The sequence below is a fragment of the Pseudochaenichthys georgianus genome, chromosome 9 (assembly GCF_902827115.2).
Source record: "Pseudochaenichthys georgianus chromosome 9, fPseGeo1.2, whole genome shotgun sequence".
NCBI classification, from domain to species: Eukaryota; Metazoa; Chordata; class Actinopteri; order Perciformes; family Channichthyidae; genus Pseudochaenichthys; species Pseudochaenichthys georgianus.
The window spans coordinates 29,702,248-29,722,543 of NC_047511.1; the positions used below are offsets into that span (position 1 = coordinate 29,702,248).

At 39.8% G+C, this 20,296-nt stretch overlaps 2 protein-coding genes across 2 annotated transcripts in view; both read right to left on the minus strand.

The window, feature by feature from the left end:
* Positions 1–14,689, minus strand: part of vps13a (vacuolar protein sorting 13 homolog A) — a 43,669-nt gene extending 28,980 nt beyond the window's left edge. Inside the window, exons 1-35 of the mRNA XM_034090776.2 lie at positions 14,530–14,689; positions 13,786–13,829; positions 13,657–13,699; positions 13,478–13,573; positions 12,978–13,079; positions 12,658–12,767; positions 12,467–12,526; positions 12,267–12,326; positions 11,994–12,074; positions 11,511–11,568; positions 10,950–11,077; positions 10,626–10,732; positions 10,332–10,503; positions 9,404–9,466; positions 8,668–8,800; positions 8,402–8,496; positions 8,118–8,260; positions 7,489–7,690; positions 7,274–7,388; positions 6,137–6,273; positions 5,849–5,981; positions 5,499–5,616; positions 5,249–5,387; positions 4,533–4,644; positions 4,232–4,398; positions 3,929–4,085; positions 3,716–3,795; positions 3,516–3,575; positions 3,100–3,292; positions 2,864–2,980; positions 2,564–2,667; positions 1,691–1,858; positions 1,083–1,390; positions 776–923; positions 116–290 (exon numbers count right to left, since the gene is read on the minus strand). Of these exons, the coding sequence (XP_033946667.1) occupies positions 116–290; positions 776–923; positions 1,083–1,390; positions 1,691–1,858; positions 2,564–2,667; positions 2,864–2,980; positions 3,100–3,292; positions 3,516–3,575; positions 3,716–3,795; positions 3,929–4,085; positions 4,232–4,398; positions 4,533–4,644; positions 5,249–5,387; positions 5,499–5,616; positions 5,849–5,981; positions 6,137–6,273; positions 7,274–7,388; positions 7,489–7,690; positions 8,118–8,260; positions 8,402–8,496; positions 8,668–8,800; positions 9,404–9,466; positions 10,332–10,503; positions 10,626–10,732; positions 10,950–11,077; positions 11,511–11,568; positions 11,994–12,074; positions 12,267–12,326; positions 12,467–12,526; positions 12,658–12,767; positions 12,978–13,079; positions 13,478–13,573; positions 13,657–13,699; positions 13,786–13,829; positions 14,530–14,629 (4,228 nt within the window). The 5' untranslated portion in view covers positions 14,630–14,689. The remainder of the gene's footprint in view (positions 1–115; positions 291–775; positions 924–1,082; positions 1,391–1,690; positions 1,859–2,563; positions 2,668–2,863; positions 2,981–3,099; positions 3,293–3,515; positions 3,576–3,715; positions 3,796–3,928; positions 4,086–4,231; positions 4,399–4,532; positions 4,645–5,248; positions 5,388–5,498; positions 5,617–5,848; positions 5,982–6,136; positions 6,274–7,273; positions 7,389–7,488; positions 7,691–8,117; positions 8,261–8,401; positions 8,497–8,667; positions 8,801–9,403; positions 9,467–10,331; positions 10,504–10,625; positions 10,733–10,949; positions 11,078–11,510; positions 11,569–11,993; positions 12,075–12,266; positions 12,327–12,466; positions 12,527–12,657; positions 12,768–12,977; positions 13,080–13,477; positions 13,574–13,656; positions 13,700–13,785; positions 13,830–14,529) is intronic.
* A 1,242-nt stretch (positions 14,690–15,931) lies between these two features.
* LOC117452931 (C2 calcium-dependent domain-containing protein 4C) lies at positions 15,932–19,096 on the minus strand. The gene is made up of 2 exons (XM_034091751.2): positions 19,016–19,096; positions 15,932–18,895 (listed from the first exon to the last, which is right to left on the minus strand). Exon 2 carries the CDS (start codon positions 18,837–18,839, stop codon positions 17,715–17,717), a length of 1,125 nt encoding a protein of 374 aa, XP_033947642.1. The 5' UTR covers positions 18,840–18,895; positions 19,016–19,096; the 3' UTR covers positions 15,932–17,714.
* Between the last annotated feature and the right edge of the window lie 1,200 nt (positions 19,097–20,296).

A 20,296-nucleotide genomic window follows, 5' to 3' on the forward strand; every position in this document is an offset into this window, starting at 1 on the left:
AAAATGTTCATTTAGAGGACTGACATGTAATTATCTGCCCATAGAGCATTTTTATCAAATGTTCAAATGTTTTAAATGACTAAATACATTGTGATGCTGAACTAAGACTGCTTACTGCTGGCTGGTCCGGTGGTTCCAGAGCCCATGGACTCTTTGTTGGATACGGTGTCAGAGGATAGATCAGTGGAGGGAGAAGGAAGAGCTGGAGGTGGAACAGCATCAGACTTCTCGGTCAGGTTTTCACTCAGAGTCTTCAGGACCACCGTCATGTCATCCTGGCTGAGGATCAGCTGGAGGGGACATACAGAGAATTGATTCATATTTCGATCTTCACCATTTCTCTAACTGGACAAACTTAAAGGGATTATCACTAACACAATTATAATTTAACAGTCTAACAGTTTATTATGTAGTCATTCATCAAACTTCAAACCAAAACAATGGAATAACATAAACAAGCAAAAAATCATATATTTCACAATATTGCAATCCACAATAACATAGTCTGAATTGATAACAAGCTAAAACTGACCATAGATTTTCAGAAAATTGCTTATAAAAGATGAGGAAATACTCAGTACTTTCACAAAAGGTACACAATAGGCCTTACCATGAGGTTATTTAATTTAGACAATTTATTCTGATATATCTTTATTAACATATAAAATGACTACATATTTGGAAAGAAGACTTTGGACATATCACCCAACCCAAATGTAGTCGAAAGGAAAACTACATTTGCTATAAATCAGTAATTTCCCTCCCAAGTACTTACACTCATGGGTTTCAGATGAGCGGTGATCTCTATGTCCGGTATGCTGTGGTACCAGTTGGATGAAAGATTTCTTTGCACTTCCAAGTCCAAGCTGACTGGCATTAACAGCTGGGTCTCTCCCTGAAAACTTTCATCTTTATATGTGGTCCTGAAGACAGAAGACGGCAACATCACAAACAAAATGAGAAAAGTTATGGAAAATATATGTGATTATTGCATTCAGTGACATCATCTACTGCTTTGCTAAACAGCTTCTTTCGATAAGTTAACATAGAATCATATTTCTTAAAGATGGCCGTTCTCTGACCTGTACATCTTGAGGTCAGTCAGCCTCACGGTCATTATATCCACAACAGGCGGGATCGTGGCATCACTCTTAGAGGGCTGCTTGGCAAAGTGGTTCTTGACGGACAGCAGACCAAGGTCAGCTACAATGACATTGGAGGAAGAGGAGGACTGAGGCAGGAAGATGACGGGAGCGTTGAAGTGGACGTTCAGATTGATACGAGTGCTGCGCTCGGCCAGCTCCTTCACACCAGACGCTGCTTTCTCTGCAGCCTGGACTGTCACCTCAGTCAGCGCCTCTTTAGCCTCCTGGAAGTTATTGATGAATCCCTGGGAGGGAAAAAAGTATTAAAAAGGACAATATCTATCCATCCACAGTTTTAAATGAGTTAGTAAGTGTTATATTGTATATGTAGCTTTATGGCACCATATTGCATTTAAATTCATGGCACTTTCAAAATGTACAGTTCAAATGTTATCATTACCTTATACAATAACTGTAGAGACCCACATGCTTTCGAAGTATATATATCAATTTGCATGCAGGGCTGTATCAGCCTTTTCCCGCACAGATTAGAAAAGACCAACTGTTACAAGTGTAGGATTGTGACAGAGATATGCGATACTTACCAGTATGGAGGAGACAAACTTGTTGAGGAAGATGACCTGAATGCATCCCACAGTCAGCGTGACAGCAGTGTCAACATTAGACATGTCCAGATAGGCGTCTCCTTCTGTTGCGTCCGTATAGTTTACCATGCGGAAGGCAAACACTTCCTTATCTGCTATAGACACAGCCTGAGAAATGAATGAAAGGAAAGAAGAATTAAAGAGCTATAAGCAAACACATCTAAATTATATATAAGGAGAGAATTTATAGGGACGGATATTAGGTCAAAAGTTTAATAGAGCACACAGATTAAAGGCAAACAACGTAATAACACACTAATGTTTCGCCACCTGACCTTGGACCTAAAATCTGAAGTCTCTCTTTTGCTTTCAGGTGGGACCAACAATATTATGTCACTTGTTAGACATTTTTATCCAATAGATACATATAGTGAGTTCAAATCTTTAATTAAATACAGGCTACATAATGACGTTCAACTTCTTTGACATGTTCTTATGTTGCAACAAAACAAAACATTGGTTATTCTGAATTTGTTTAAAATACACATGGTGATTTGTTGAGAGTGTAAAAGTATGTGTGTAAGTGAATGCACGACAGAGACAGCCTTATTGGATTCTCCTGAAAAAACACAGTCATAAGCACAGACTATTATCTATTATTGCCCTTCTATGAGAGCACGAGACAAACCTGCAGTTCCTTATGAGGAGATTCAATCGCGTTTGAGCTCTTTCTCCATTACAGATCAGAATCACCTACTATTTCTTTACAGAGCCTCTCATGCATAGTGGTCAACATTTAGGAAATAAAGACTAATATAAATATAGACCAGATTTGTATTGGACAAAGAGACATAGGCCACTTGCTGATTGTACCTTCTTGTAAAGAGCATCTTTGTCACAGTCTAGGATCACAATGTTTTTCAGGTTGGCCAGAACCTCCATCCCCTTCTTCCTCATCAGAACCTCAGAAACCAGACCTGGGTGGTTGAGAAAGTAAGTCGGTAAGAAAGTGTTCATTTCTCAGTTAATGGTATGCTTCCATGAAATGCCAATTCAGAGAGAATAACTAAAAAGGCAACAATAACATAATCAATATCCACAAAAGTGTATTGGAGAAGGGCTGAATTTAATATCTTCAGGGTCAAGCAAGAGAGCTTCACAGCCATTTCATACCTTCAATACTAATCTCAGAAATCCTGGCTTTCTGTCCCCGAATGAAAACCTTCAGACAGCGGAGATCAGCTCTGATATGCCAGTTCACCACATCTGCAAACTTTGAAGGCTTTGTACCTTCAAGAGGAAGTGAGAAAGAAAAGGTGAGTATTTGAATATTGATGAAGACAACCACAGAAGAATGACGGCTGTGGAAAGTAACATTGAATTAAATTCTGAAAGGATTTATTAGGTACTTTTTTTCTTGGCTACAGTAGTTTCCTCCTTCTTCTCTCCCTCCTTCTCTGCCTCTTCTTCCTCAGGAATGATGGGGAGCTCCTCCTGCACTGCCTCTTTCTTGGTGGATGGAGGAAGGAGGTTGGTGAGGAAGTTCATGGTGTTGAGTAGAGCCTCTGTATGTAGATGAACATCCAGGGATGAGAAGGTCACCTGTATGGGAATGCAACGTCGACATTTTAATGGAGAAAAAACAATGGCTTCTTTTCTTTTTTGCATCAAATATTGCTTTTGTTGGCAACAGTCTAAACATATTTTGGTTTTAAATTATGTATTTTGCAACTTTTTCAAGCATAAAATACTGATGGTGAAACTTGGTGCAAGAAATGAATGTACTCCAATACAGTGGAAATCATGTATTTAACACTTCCTTCACCTTGATGAGCTGCTCTGTATTGTTGTGCTGAGACTTGAACTCAGGGCCATTCCTATCAGCCTAAAAAAAAAGAGGACACAATCCATAATGAGAAAGCCATTTACAACCATTTGGAAGACATGCATCCTAACTGACAATTTGTAAACTGTAGATAAATATATCTAAAAATAATCAATTTCAACAATGGTATAACAACTTACTTTAATGTACTCCAGGGTGAGCAGGTCAACCTCTGAGTTGTCCAGAGTGGTGATCAGCTGAACCTGCTGCTCTTCAGAATCTAAACAAAGAGGAAACAATTAACACATGACAAATACAAAGTGCAGCCAAGACTCATAACCCCCAAATTGAGTTATAAATAATGTCTCCTGAACTGTTTAAGGAGACACTCAGTCCTGAAAGCATCTACTGACCCATGTATTCAGGGCACTTGAGGCAGATTTCCCGTAGGTAGGTGTTAGAGGTCATGTCAAAGGTGCGTAGTTTCAGTTCAGTGCCCAGACCCTCTATGTCCAAGTGAAGCACCGCGACCTCCTGATCTCCAGAAAGACGACACAACTGAACAGAAAACTAGAAGAACAAAGAGGAGACAGAGGAGGAGAACATGCAGAGCGACAAAGAAAAAATAACAATTAGAAAGAAAGACAATTAGAGAATTTAAACAGCATGAAAGACAATGTTTTTTTGTAACTTTGTTTAACAAGACCTCTCTATACCTGACTGATTTCAAAGTTCAAGATGAGGTCAGTCATGTTCTTCTGAGCTTCTGAACTTTTACTTCTGTTAAACTTTGCGTAGTGCAGCGGCATCGGATTATCTGGGAAGAATGGTCGATCACCAACGGGAGAGCTGGGAGCATCGTAAAACAAATCTTCCTCTGAACCTGAGGGGCGACAAATCCAAAAACCCACACAATGACATATCTGCTATACTGAAATACACACACTCAAAAGAATGTAGTGCGACGATTACACGTGTCGCACAGCGAGGAGGAAATGGCTCAAGAATGCGTCTTACCCAACGAGGTGATGCTGATGGTTTCACATGACTCGAACATGAGAGAGGAGCGCTGGTCGGCTAAGTTCAGAGGTCTTCTGGGAGTGAGTTGTGGGGTGAACGACAGCTTCGGCTGAGGAGGAAAAAACACCAAAACATGAGACATACACATACTTCATTTTCTACAACTTGTTATTATTAGGTCATAACCATTACATCCTTCAAGAGTGTGGGACAGTGAACTTTCAAGATTAGATTAAAGAGGACAGTACCTGCCCCATAGAGGTGGTGTTCATCATCTAAACACATACTTTGATACGGAGCTCGGCACTGTGTGTCAAGCTTTTCTGTCCATGAATCTGTAATAAACACTGTGTTGTGTTTTTGTTAGGAGCCCATGTAAATAGGTAAGTTAAAGTTTGAAAGGGCTTAGAACATTATGATCGAAGTATATGATGGACACGACCATGCTGCATTATGTCTCAGATTTGATGCTAAATCTAATCATTTTCTTCCACTGGTGGATTTGTATAAATGATCAAAAGATCCCTCTTAATAATTTTGTCTCTGAAGATGGTCTCACTATAACGAAATAGCTATCATTGACACTTAACATGTGTACAATTGAGCTCAAAACATCATGTTTTCTGCCCAAAACCATAATTATTGTTAGGTAATTCATCTAATCAACACAAAATGTGAATAGAACCATTTAGGGATAATTGGACTGTTCTTACCTTGGAGGATGAAGCAGAGCCGTTTGCCGCAGGTATGCTCTCAGGCAGCGGGATACTGTCAACTAGCTCCAGAACATTTCGAAGTTTAACATCAGAGATACGAAGAGACAGCAGGTGGAGCTCGCCCGACATCTTAAACCTAGAACACAGATACAAACATCGGAACAAAAGATTTAGTGTGCTCAGAATCTTTAGCCCTACATCACAGAAAACGAAATAACAGGATGTTATGGAAAAACTTCAAACTGACTTTGCCATGCGGGAGTCTGTGACGACCATCGCCCTGCTGAAAACCACCGTCAGATCCACCGGCTCCAGAATGTGCAGCGGTGACTGTTTCTGCTTACGAGCCATTTTCCAGTCCCAATCTATACAAACACAGAACATGATTAGCATTTCCTTCTATTTCACAGAAAAATGTAAAACAGAGCATTCATACTTTTCCTATTCTCCTTTTATTTCCTCCATTCATATATGATCCCTCAATACTAAATGTCCTAAAATCATCCCTCTGTTTTCTAGGCTACAACAACCAACAAGGCTCCAAGAGTTAATCACCTACTACACATAATCATACACTAAAGTATCCATGAAAGGTACCTGGTTTGCTATAAAGGAACTGCAGGCTGCTAAGCTGTATGTCAAAGCTGTCGTATGCTCTGGACATAATGTCTTCAATGTTGCTGGTGCCCACTGACAGCTGAGGCAGATTCTTCTTGCTTTGACTGGACATCTGAAAAGACAACACAAGTGAAATGTTTAAACTTTTAGTACTCTAAACGTCTAAAGTCTTCAAATAAAATATTTTGGAAAAACACCAGAAGGCTCTTTTATACAGTTGTGTGTAGGTTGCACATTTAGCCCACTGTTACGTTTACACTCTCTGACCTGGAAATGTCCAAGATCCAAAAGTAGGATGTTTTGAGTGCCGTTGTAAAAGCCGGTCTGTGGAATGATGACATAGGAGGCCATCAGGTTCACCTTCAGGTCCAAAACTTTCTGTGTTTCGATCACATACATCAGACCTAAAAACAAAAGCAAGAAGTCGTTAACTTAATTGTAGCAAGAAAAAACAAAACAAGGGATCAGCTCGGTGATCAAATACAGAAGACTTTCATGACATAACAAGAATGATTTGTTATAAACAAATCTTGATAACATTCATTCTCAGCCTAATGTGTAAAATATGCTAGAGTATGTTTCTGCAACATACATTAAATATATTTAAAGTGGACCTATCATGCTATATTTGAAACATATATTGTAGGGCCATACCTATAAAAAACATGTCTGTGAAGTTTTTTTTTCAAAATACCAAACAGATCATGCATTTTAGCCATACCTCATTTCGCTCTATTTGCTCTTTTCCAGCCCTGTTTTTGCAAGGGCTGATTCTGCTTTTGTGGCAGACTACAGCGCCACTTACAGGCCTGGCATATGTACTACAGCGTCTCCAGCGCTTTCGAGCGGTCTCTCATTCCCCTGATAGGTGGAGAGTTGCCCATATAGGCGGAGCACCCCTTTTTTGACGTCAGAACAATTCAAATAATAATCAGCTCCGTTGCAGCCCCGTTTTTAGAGATTTGGGTATGGAGGAAAAGAGAGAGGGTTGTGTTTTCTGACACTTGGTGAGTTCCCTGACACACTGGGGACACATATTCATGTATAAAAGAAGTACAAAAGTGCATTTTGCATGATAGGTCCCCTTTAACCTAATTACTTATTCCCATTTCAACATTTCTAACAGTTGTACTGTTCAAAGGAAGGGTAGCTTTGCTTTGTGCATTTGTAATAGCAAAACAAGCTTAAAATCTCAGCAAACAATCTCAGGAAACAAGGAAGTAAACAGGAACACCACAATTCAACTGACTTAGAGGGCGAGGCCCGCAGGCTATGGATAAGCATATGGGAAAAGGAAAATGACCCAGTTAAAAGAGGGGCCGAGGAATGGACATATCTGCCCATCAGAGTTGAGACCAGGCTTGGGATCAGTTCCTGAGGTCTGTACATGTGTGTGCCACTGACCGGTGGATGTGCGGTCTCTAAACTGCTCCAGTTTCATGAGGGTTGCGTTGGTGAGCTCATCCAGCTGCAGGTCATCAGGGGGCAAGAAGAACGCTGACATGCTGTTTACCGTTATCTACAGAGACAAAACCCACCAGAAATATATAATATTTACAACTTTTCATGTTCTTTTATTATGTAATGCTGGTACATGCATGCCGACAGACACCACTCACAGCGTCATAGATTATTTCCAAGGGTTGTGATTCCACATGAAGCCGCTGGTTGGCGCTCTCATCCAGCGGGTTGGTCTCAAACAGGATGCAGAGCAGCGGGGTCCCGTCTCCTGTGGCGGCCTTCCTGGACGACAGGAGGGTCGGTGCAGGCCGGTTACTGGCCAGGCCGGTGACTTCAAACAAACTGAGCTGGGCTGTGATTCTGATGAAGAAAAAGATAATAAATGTCGATTTTACCAATATCAGGATCCTGAATATGAGATTTACTGTCAAGACTGAGAGCTTGGGAGCCAGTGGCCCATTGCATGTGAGAGGGCCCATCACCTCATTCTAACACAACGATTATTAGTTCCAGATAGATCTACACGACTGAATACATAATTATGAAAATGATATATTCAATTCCTGCCAATAAATCCCCACTCCCAATAAATCATACACATCGGCCCTTTAAATATATATATTTGTTTTTATTTGTGTTGAAACGGAAACAAAGGTGCTTGTGCTGAATGTTTTTTTACTCAAAATCAATTGAATATGGTGTGTTTTCAATGGAGCCTCTTTAAAACATTAAGTACAAATGCAATCAATGTTGGACCCCGCCCCCCACCCAAAAGAAAAGGACCCACTTGATGGCTTGCGCTCCAGGTCTCTGAGTGAGTGTGGACTTGAGCTCTCCCACAGTCAGCCTGATGATCTCATCTTTGTCCTTGTTGTCAGTGATGGACACAGACAGCCTCTCCATGTGGAAATCGACCTTCATGTCCTCAAACTATAAATAAACAACAACATAGTTCATAATTAAAGTATCTGATACAGTTTCTGCAATTTGATCTTTGTTTGTTGTGGGTTGGAGAGCCAGACTTTAGTGTATTATTCGTTGACTGGTGGGTGTCAGGTGGAAGAGACTCACATTCTTTGGCAGGTTGGGATTTGCAGCGGTGTCACTGTATCCGATGGCAGTGTAGAGTTTGGATTTCTCAGCGTAGGTTAACAGCTCATCAAAACCTTAAACGGAGAGAAAGGGCAAGAGGGAATACGTGGAATAGAAAGAATGTGAGGAGTAAGAAAAGCCAACAACATAGAGTGATTTTACAAAAATACACTGGAGCACTTTGCTTTGGTTCTGTTATTATTATCTTTTATAATGTCTTGCTGGTTTTTCTTTTAATGGGTTACCTCCAGTCTTGACCTCTTTTGTTTCTGATTCGGCCTCTCCTCCCAAATTCCACATCCAGCTCAACCAGCCCTGAGACTCCTCCTCCTCCATCTTAAGCCCTGGACGGAAGATTCGTAGACCTGCTTTGCTTGCCTGGGAAAGTAAAAAAAAGACAGTTGACAGCTTGAACATTTTTTAAATATAATATATTATTTATTTATTTTTCAAATGTTGGCAGTAGAAATTGCATTATGAGTCATATTAAATGTATCCAAGACAAAATATTATTTAACAAGCCGCCAATATTTATGTGCAGTATTTTGTATTTGAAATATTCTGTGGCAAAATTGCAGTCTATAGCAAAAATAGGCACAGTAAAGCTAAGACTATGTAAAACTCACAGGTGCATCTTGAGTGCATAATCCTTCAGCACTTCAGTCTAAACTTAGACCACAAGATGCCAGTGCCAATAACTGTCATCACTTCGGTCATATGATGGTTGAAACTTGCTTTCAAATAATTAATAGTACAGAGAATAATTGATATGTCTTTTGTAATCCATTAGCATGATTGGAAATGTATGTATTCATCACTGTTTTGCTGTATCTGTGGAAAGTAGAATATAGGGGGTATAACAGTTGAAAGGATATTAACAGTTTAGCATAATTTGTTAGCTACAGTCCTGCAGACATTACAATTTACGCTACAGATACTGTACAGAGTACAATACAGATCACAAGGTGAAACAGAGCTTACCTCCACCTCCGCCTGCTGTCTGGCCAACGTGATGTTAAAAATATCCAAGGCCTTCTCAGGCCCCTGAGAATAGATACAAGACACGCTCATTAGCTTTTAGCGGCTTCTTGCTACATCATGCAGGAATGCATTGATTCCTTATTGTTCATTATTAATCACATCAGGAGAAGATTATGCTTGCAGAGCAGAGCAGAGACAGAGGGAAATACATTTAGATTTAGAGATGTATCTCTCTGCAGTACATAACCTCAAATGCAATTCGATCAATCCCTCTAAAAGGGTTGAACACCAGATAAGTGGGTCATTATGGCTGGAACAATGCATCACTTGAATGATTTTGAGAAGGTAATTAACATATTATATTACATTTACCTTTCATACAGGCAATAAATGATGGTCACTGAAGCCAAGCAAGTATTGTCAATGTACACTTGGGCAGAAACTGTAGGTCTGAACTTGAATAGGAAGTATTTTCCCACAAGAAATACATTTAGAGAGCCACATAGGTTTATAATTCAAGGCCACACATATAATCAAGTTACAATTACATGTTCTTCCTACTTTGGCCTCTTTCCTCACCATTACCCATTTCAAATTTCTTAAATTTAAATAATACTTAGTGGCATGACAGATAAGGACTTTTTAAAGCATGAAAAAATACATTCAAAACAGACTACATAATATTGGTTTATGAAAAAAATGTAATAATTGTATCTTGCTGAAATCAATGCATCATGATGCATGAAAAGAGGTTGGATGAGGGAGAAACTACTTTCTATCTAGAACTTGGCAACATTGAAAGAAAAATACTCCTTAAATCGTATGAGGCTGTCAGTGCTTCAAATATGGGGATATTAAGAGATAAAAAAATAGAGAACTTGATATCTCCACCTCCTCCCCCTGTCAGATCTGTCCAGCTCTCTCTCACCTCGAGTGCCTTGAGCAGGTCCTCGCTGGGTTTCTTGCAGGTGATTTTGGTCTTGTACAGCTCTCTGTAACACTTGATCGTCTGCCGGTGAATGCGAATGTGCTGCCAGGACCACATCTGGAGACGAGGTTTTACATCCACCTCCAGGACGCTTGTGATCATGTACTTCCACCTGCAAGAAGGGAACATCGATGCATAAAGTCAACTTCACAAAAGACAATACTAAAGTTGTAAAATGTCACATGTCATTTGGCATTTAAAAACCAAAGTCAAATGTTAAAAGTGTTTTCTGACCATATGCAGGCATTTCTGTGAACCTGGACCTCGGGTCTGTACTTCCTGTACGGGAGATTGCGAGACATCAAATCCACTGAGCCCAGCAGCCCCAGGATGCTAATGTACTGGAAAGAGAGGAAGGTAGCTATTACACATGTGCAAAGAGTTCTGACAGATATGCAGTTATCATCACTGAACAGCTCTTTAACGATTGACCCCTTGACATTTTGAATTCATTTTATTTTCCTTAACTTCTCTCTATTTCTCTTCCTTTCTCTCCCCTTTTTTAAAACAGGCTTTGCCTTTTACATAGACAAGTTTATACACTACACACAAACTTACCTGGGGTCTGTTGAGTTCAATGGCCACCTCACTGAGATGGACCATCAGGTCCACTTTAGGAGAGGAAAAGTCCACATCTGACCTGGGATTCATCCGCAGTTTAGCGGCCGCTGAGATAGGACGAAAAACTGTGGAGCAGCAACATCAAAATGATTATTAGAAGCAAACTGTTAACATTAACGATATTCTTATAAACTTTACATTTGTACAGTGATTTATGGACCTGTATTTTAGTGGGATATACATTTTAAAATACTTTTTCAATTGCAAAGTTCTCCCTTCAAAAATGCAAAAGCTTGTGCCAGCAATAGAAACTCAAAAGTGCTGAAATCTGTTCAAATATGTTGCTGTTGATGGTGTGATTCACACATTGTTGGTGGCCCAGTGTAAGCGCTGGCCATTACATCCCAAGAGCCACTTCACATTTGACAAGAAAACTACTGATGTATGTGTGTGTAGTAAAATGCGGCTTCATTAGGAGGGCTATACAACATTTTCAAAGTGTGCATATTAAATAACAGTATAAAAATTGAAAACATTTAGATTCAGTTAGATACTCACTGAAGTCATGGCTGATTGAAAGAGAGTTCTGTGCGTCGATGCTGCTCTGCAGACATTGCTACAAAAAGACAAAGGTAAAGGAACTTAATTTACATTTCATATGTTATCATTACTCATATTCTTAAATCTCATTGAATCTCTATGTGTTAATGCCTTAACAACATCCAGAATTAAATCATCACTACAAAACAATAATTACCATTGGCCGTATTCTACGGAGAGTCTTTGTGCATTAGATGAAAGGTTTACTTAATCTGCATCAAGCTCAGAAGCATTTGCAGAAGTCTTTTGACATTCCTACCAAGAACATTTAAAAGCAAAGGATTTAAGAAAAAAAAAGGCTACATTGAATCTTCCCTGCTGCTTGAAAGTGACGACTGGCCCGTTAAGAGTGTTATTTATGCTGAATAAAACAGACTATGGCTTGACTAAAGCCAGGCTTGCGTAGACAATGTACAACACAGCGTTAATTGTGATACTCACCAAGGCTTCCTCTGCATTGTGATTGGAGAAGAGTAAAGAGTCGACATTCCAGTAGGCAAACAAGTTGTCTAGTTGAACCAACTGAGAAGAAGGTAAACAAAAGCCAATTAGAGTAGTTGAATGCTTACCATGAGAAACATATCTGACAGTGTACAATGATTTCAAAGGTTTGGACCCAAAAGTGGGGTTATTAGTAAATATGATCAGTTTCTAATTGCATAAATGTTTTGGGTACAGATATAGCTCATCTGATTATGTGGTTGAATTTCTCACCTTGAAGAAAAGTCGGGAATTCTCATCCAAAAGTCTGGGATTCCATTTCTCATCACATGTCTGGAGGAGTCAAACAAACGGTGTTAAAATTGTATTATATAATGTTTAAGTTTGAACTAAGAATTCACGACTAGCAACGCCTTAATTATTGAATGTTATTAGGATACAATCTAAAAGGAGGGACCTTAAAAAAACATTACCTGAAGACTGAGGTTTTTAAGTGACACTCCAAATGACAAGGGGCAGTTTGGATTGGTGACCTGTGGAAAAGAAAACCGTTGGGGGTTACATCTTTCTCTCTGCGCTTATCAATTACTGCTTACAAAAACAAATGTGAGCAACGCTGTACAGTCATACCCATAAGTGAGGTAACTCAGGGTTGAATACTCACATCATCTTCATAGCGCACATGGATGTTAGAGATCTTAACTTGCAGGTTTTTGATGACCTGAGTGACCAGCTTCTCCACAAAGGTGTCCTGTTTTTCAACATCTGGATTCTCTGTCCAACAGAAACAATGTTATCAATAACGAGTCCTGCAACGCACCTGAAGCTTAACTTTAGGAAACAGACCTCTGACCTCATGCACAATAATGATATAAAACCTTCTAACAATGCTTTTCAATACAACATGCCATCTCACCAGAAGTAGGTGTTAACTTCTATTTTTAGAACACACATTGACAACAAAAAACACACGCCAACACACACCTTGCTCAGCAGCTTTCTGCTTTGTCTCCTCTATCCGCTGTAGCTCCCTCTGACGAGCCTCCTGTAGCTGCTTCTCCTCCTTGTCTGCATCATACTTTATGCCTGGAAAGAATTGGGTGAATAGAAATGATTAACTATCTGCACATTGGAAACAATGAACTGTACAGAAGGTGGTGCTTGAGTTTCCTGTTTGTCCTGACATGTACTTTAGGGTCATGAATACGTTTTGAGACCCTCTTTGTCTGACTTCTGTTCTACAGTGCGTTGTGTCTGCTAGTCATAAGGGTCATTCAGGAGGGTTGACATTGATAAGACTGATATTTTAAATGCATTTAGAGGCAAAGATGTTTACTGTGTTTTCCTTTTGACATTGACATACAGCAGTTAATATCCTTTAGGAACTGTATTGGTCAACTGAAATGGTGGTAATAATCAGTATACACTATAATGTCAATGATGATGAATTCAATCTCATATTTGATGCATGCTATTCTTCTTACTTGCTGTGGGGACTATGAGTAGATAGACCCCATCCAGTGTTGCCTCTACAGACTGTGTGTACAGGTTCTTCCATGGGATCTTTAGCTCAAGCCGTCCTGTTAACAGAAACACAAAGTGAGAAAACCTTCTTCTCCTTAGAAAGGAATGTTTTAAATCGGGACGCCAATTACAATCTCACCTATATGACCGGCTCTCACTTTAAAAGGAATGTCAAGTTGACTCTGTAACAAAATAAACAGTTTACTAACGCACATAACACATAATGAATAAATAACAGACTAATTTTGCACATTTATTAGCAACTTACCAAGGCATTTTCCTTTATTTCAAGATTTCTAAGAACAGCATCACCTGTGATCAAATGAGTATTTGTTAACTGATTGTTACTATGTACATTCTGATGAACAAACAGATTAGTATTGAATTGTGGATCATATAAACACAGTCCGATCAACAGAGCGGTATTTGACCTTAGTATCGATTTAATTCAACGCTCAGAAAACGTAATATAAAAGCCTTGCATTGCAGGGTTTGGTAAAACGAGAGCATACACCGTGGTTAAACTAGTCTACTACAGTAGTTGCTACAAGTTTGTACATGTTTAGCTTTGGCTCGGAAAGCTCTCTTCTAATCCCCTCATTTGCGCGGACAGTGTGCAGAGCTGGGAGTATCAGACTCGATGGCTGAGCTTTTGAAACGGAGTATGTAAGAAACATTCAGTATGTTTCAGTATGAACCACAGTCTGAACCACAGACTGTCACCTGGCTCTGTGGAAGGGTGTGACCCCGAACTGCTTCTCTGAAACTACCACTAAGCAAATATCCTTGTCGTAGAAAACAAGGTACGTTATCAAAAAGGTAATTGTAGCATTCACAAATGAACACTGTTGACTGATATACCGGTACATAGTGGACAGTTAACAAATAAATACCCAGACTGACGCTGACAGCTGGAAGCCTCACACGAGTGGTGACTAACGTCTGTTAGCATTAGCTAGCTAGCTTGGCGAGCGAGCTAGTCCACGGAAATGACAAACACAAGTTAACTTACCTCCCCATATGGCAAGCTTTAGCTGTGAGCAGTCAAGGTTGACAACGTAGTCCCCTAAAAATCGGTTGAGGACATCAACCACCAAGCTTTCGAAGACCATGTTGGCGTTTCTCTCATCTACTTGTAACCATGTTTACATTCTGTCAGGCGTTTGCCCACTGCCCAGCCGCCAGATTAGGACGTCCCGATGTGGGCGGGACTTGACGTCATGCCGTACCTGCAATACGATTGGTTTCTAGAAAGATCACTCCCTTATGCAACTCTTGGAAAGAGGGGACACAAGGATAAGTAGGCAGTAGGCTAAGTGGCTTTATGTGGGATTTTATTCCACAGTTGCAGTCTTTAAATACATTTGTATTTGTTTATCCTTTGTTTATTTAGCCAGACAGTTCTCATTGACTCAAAAGGTGTCCTTCTCCAGGGTGTCCTGGTAAATAATGCAGCATAAGTAATCACATACAATTAACTTGTCATATTCAAATCAATCATCCAGTACAACACTTAAATAGCCCTTATTTAAATGATTCCGTCCTAAAAGTTGTAATAGCTGAATCCAGACTCATTTTGCTTTATTTTGCCGGAAGAGGCGGTTTGGCAGCCATGAATATAAGGCGGGGTTTATGAAAAACGCTAAAGGAATGCACGGTAGTAGGCTTGTTTGAGACAAGCAAGACCTGCGCAGTTGCGATCAACGTCTTGCTAGTGCGTTGCATGATGGTTAGTCATTTTGTCCGACTTGCTCTGGAGGCTCGCCCACATGAGACTTTGAAATCTCGCGGGACAAAGACGCCCGCAGCCTTGAGAGCGAGGCGAGGCGAGTTGGCGCAGTTGCTCTCCACGAGCTGCGGAAGCGAAATGCTTGATGGGAAACGGCTCGCTGGTATCTCGAGCTGAGCGCTCATTGGTGGTTTTCACCACCTGCTGCTGATGAAACTCTCCCATTGGCTGGCAAAAGTTTGTTGTTGTTTTGTGTCAGTTTTACGTCGCCACATCCATTCCCATTTTTCATCATTGTTCCACAATGTTTATCATCATGAAATTAATATCTATATATTTTATACTATACTGCTTACCGTTTTTATACTTTATATATCTTAGCATATTCATACACACTGTTCATACTGCTCACAGGCTGATATCTAGTGTATTCATACCCCACTGTTTATTCATCATTCAATTCATTCTATATGTTATTCTGTAGATTGTGTACATTACTTTCCACTTCACTGCTTGTTGCACCTGGTTAGAAGCTAAACTGCATTTCGTTGTCTCAGTGTCTGTAATATGTGCAATAACAATAAAGTTTCTCTTTAAGTTAAACCAAATCATTAAAATAAAATCTATTGTAATGTAATGATTTGGTTTAACCTTATTTATTGAATACATCATTTAAAATGGCAAGATTCAATCAAATTACATCCATGTTGTACACGTCATAAAGCTTAAAGTGGCAGCTAAAGAATTAACACAGCAGCAGGTCTGTTCAATTCATGCTCATGAAGCTTCATGTGTGCGGATCTGAAGGGACTGATCATTTGTAGCCTGTCCACCTATCAGTTTTGCAAACATTAAGAGGGAGGAGCATTTCTAATTATGGAACCCAGTCACTGGTGTGGTTCATCATCATGACTGAATTAACAAACCTATATAAAGCAATGGAGATCACCTTTGTCTACAGTGGGTAAAATGGAATTTCCGCCATTTCAAACCCAGCCAGTCAAGCCGACTCCGAGTCCGAGCTGTCCGACTTAAGACAAGCTTTTTGACACCTCCCCCGGCTGCGATCGGCTACTCTCGTCTACTTTCGAGGCGAGCCGCAATGTGTCTCAAACAAGCCTAGTATGTCTCCTATGCTGTAGGCCTATTCAGTTTTCTTAAAATTCTTACTTTGTGTGTAGCCTACTTATCCATGCCACTCTTTAAAAAAAAACGTACATCAGGACGTCCCGCGGTAAGCGTTACAAATGCACACTGCTGCAACACTGGGAAAGAGGCCTGAGGTAAATACACTTTAAGTAAATAAATCATGTATTTTTCTTTTATTTGGTCTTTATCCTTTATTAAGCCAAAAGGTCCTGTTGATATATAGCCTACATGGTGGGAGAAGTACTCAGATCTTGTACTTTTGTAAAAGTAGTAAGATACCAGAGTGAAGAAACACTCTGTTACAAGTAAAAGTCCCGCATTCAAAATGCTACTCAAGTATAACTACAAATGTATTAGCATCAAAAAGTACTTATTAGGCAAATTGGTCCATTTTGGAATAATATTTTTCAATAAGTTTTCATTATTATTGTTGATGCATTAAAGTGTTATCAAAGCTGGTAAAGTTCAGCTAGTTTTAATGACTTTGTATGCTGCAGGGTAGCTTGTGAATTTACTCCAGGTGTAACTAAAGTCTTGTGTAAGTGTTGTTTATATTTTACATTAATCATCCAAATATGCAAAGTAACTAAATATATCAAATAAATGTAGTGGAGTAAAAGGACACCATTTTAGAGTAGAAGTACGAAGTAGCATAACATGGAAATACTCAAGTAAGGTACAAGTATCTCAACATCGTACTTAAGTACAGTACTTCTGGTCCTGGTCAAGACGACAGCATAAACATTCACGTTAAAACTATTTCACATGTTAGAACCATAGCGGTACTTAGTGTAGAACACACAGAACACATAAAAGCAACACAAGCAAAATAGTAAAAGGAGATGGGCATACAGGACATACCAGTGATATCAATAACACATTCCACTAATGTCAAGCGTTGTGCAATACAGCAACATGTTTCCTTCAGGACAGTTTCTACAAGAACTTAAAAGTCTAATAATGATGTTAATTGTAAAACATTATGAACATTTTCTCTTGCTAGGGAGACAGGTGAAACCGGATATCTAAAACAAGGTACAGTAACCTCACATACACATGCTATATTTGACACTGCAGTTTGACTTACATGTATGGTTTAATACCAAAAATACATTATACAGTATACTGTATACACTTTTAAATACTCTCCATTGTGGTAGCCTTGCTATCTTGAAAATTATAACACGACAGCTGCGAAATGCTCATACAACCTTCACAAACTATTTTATTTGTAACGTCCCTCTCTTTAACCTCTTTCTTTGTACACTGTGTCATATTTATATCATGTGCTGTCCACTCTCCAAATGACACAACATGAGTTATTCATCTATGCGTTTTTTAAGAGGAAGTAACTCAGACATTGGTATTGTTACCGCTCCAATGACTGGTCCTCTCCTCATCGCACCAGCTGCAGTTTTACCCACTACTTTCAACCTGAGCTGCAGCTCCTGCAGATCCTCTCTTCTGAGCTCTGTAAAGAAAAAATCTTCTTTAAACACAGGGTTGCGGCAGTTCCTGATGGTGGCGCCCTCGTGTTGCTGAAGCTTCCCTGGGATCAGACACAAACTCACTGCACAGTTCAGGGTTCGTCGGTCACTATCATCCCATAGGCCTTCCACAGACTCCACACGCACTCTGACGGTGGAAAGGGATAAAAACGTGTTGGTGGAGAATGTGGTGTGCTCAGCATAGAGGTGCACTCTTCCTCTGCCCTGCAAAGTGAGGACGTGTTTGTGCTGAGGTCTTTCCTGGCACTGCAGGACATCCAGCGGGAAGAGAGCAGGTGGAGCTAAGGTGAGTGAGCTGCCCTCTAAGCTCGGAGGGCTGCTGTGTGATGTTGTTAAACTTAAACCCCCCCTCTTCAATCTCACTCTGGTCTCCCTGCTGGTAATCAGCGATGGGCAGAATTTTGCTCCTTTAAGATGGCCACTTCCTGTGCTTCCTGTCTCTGAGAGACTCTTGGATGAGAACAGAGGGAGAAACCGCAATAACGTTTTCTTTGGCAGGTTTGTCACTTTTGCCATTCTGGGTGGTGCAGTAGGACGGCTTCTATCAAACAAGTAAACAGGGCGCTTTGAGTGGAACAAAGACTCTTTTCTTCGAGTGTTGGGGCTCTCAAATATTCCAGTCAGACCATACCCTTCTGCAGAGAATGGCAACGGTTTCTTTATATTCCTCCAAGCCATTGATGCATCTATATTCTTCTTCCTCAGGTCCTCTGTCTTTACATATGAAGAGTGTGACAAGGTGCTGCTTCTCTTGCAAAGCCTAGGGGGCAGGCAGAACTCTGGGATTGTGTCTGGTGTGAGGATGTTGTTGTGCAGATTGTGAGAGAGACTGGCTTTAGAAGAGAGAAAGATGTCCTCCTCACTCGTCCCCATGTACCGGCTCAGCTCTAGAGGAATGCTCTCCATGCTCTCCCTTATCTTCTCAAAGACCCACATATTTATTTTCTGATTATTTTGTACGAAGTGACGTCCAATCCTTTTTCCTTTTGCAACTAGAATGAAACATATTATTTTGGTAAATCAACCAAACAGTGCACAAAACAGAACACATATTTCAGAACTAGAAAAAGTTAAAGTTTATTTTAAATGGTGAAATGACATTATCTCCTTACCTGCTGTGGTCTCGATGCGTCCACCTTTGAAGAAAGATCTGACTGTGACAATGACTTGACAACGATGGTTTTAAAGGTGAGGGTGAGGCTCTGCATCACTGGTTCGCTGCCTCTGCCTGCGTCAGAAAACAAGCCGCACGTACATACACACAACTACACACAGTGTATCAAGTCACTCAGTGTCAGCTAGAGACTGGGTGGGTGGATGGGAAATCAGAATCGGGTGCATTGATACGCATTTAGCCATGCTTCATGAACGTCGTGGCATCTTTCCCATTGATAGAATTTACGTCAACACTGAAATGCCTATTGTACTGAATAAACAGCACAAAAAAACCAAAGCAAATGTCGTGCTTACTTAAATTCCACTTTAACATGCAGCATTCACATTTAAAATACTATTTGAATATTGGCAAATTAAAACTTTGATACAATAACATTTTTATATCTGCAGTCCAAATGTAAGGACATCTTAAGTTTTAATATCAATAATACACCACTAAAAGATTAAATATTATGACATTATATGTTTCTTTCCTTTACTTATTTTTTTATTTAGCTTAAAACACATTGAAGTGTGCCTTGATGTTACCATGAAGCGGAAGTATAATCTGCTTTTAAAGAAGCTGACCTCGGTTCAAAGACAGGAGCGTGCAGGCCCACAGAGAGCACCCCCCACCTCAAAGGCCCATTGACCTTAAAACAGCTGGCCGTCCGGACACATAACTGACGTGGTTTATACCAGGCAACAAGTTATTGTAAACAAATCTTTCATATATTTTCAAATAATTCAGGGAACATGTGATTTTGTATTAATGAGACCAATACTATTTATAGTTAGTGTAACAAACACCTTTTTATTATTATTTGAACATGACAGATGTAAATATATCATATGTACATGCATACGTGGCTCCTTTACACCCAGCTGAAAGAAATGTGACCTTAAAACGTTTTTGTTTGTTACTTTCTGCTAAAATTGTAACTGTCTTTTATTGGCACTCGGGGAGAAATTGTCTTCCAAATTGAATTCAGAATCCATTAAATTGCATTAATCTTGTTTAATGTGGAAGTGCTGATAAATTACGATGATGTCTTTCTGTTCTTACCACATTCATTTCATCTAGATGATTTTGTTGTTTCAGTTATATTGCCTAAAATCCACTAATCCATAAAACAATTCTATCCAACAACATCTGTCATGTTGGTAAGACTTTTTCTAAACCTCACTATGTGAGTAATGGTTTATTTCATGTTATCTAAAGCTGGCATGTTATACTC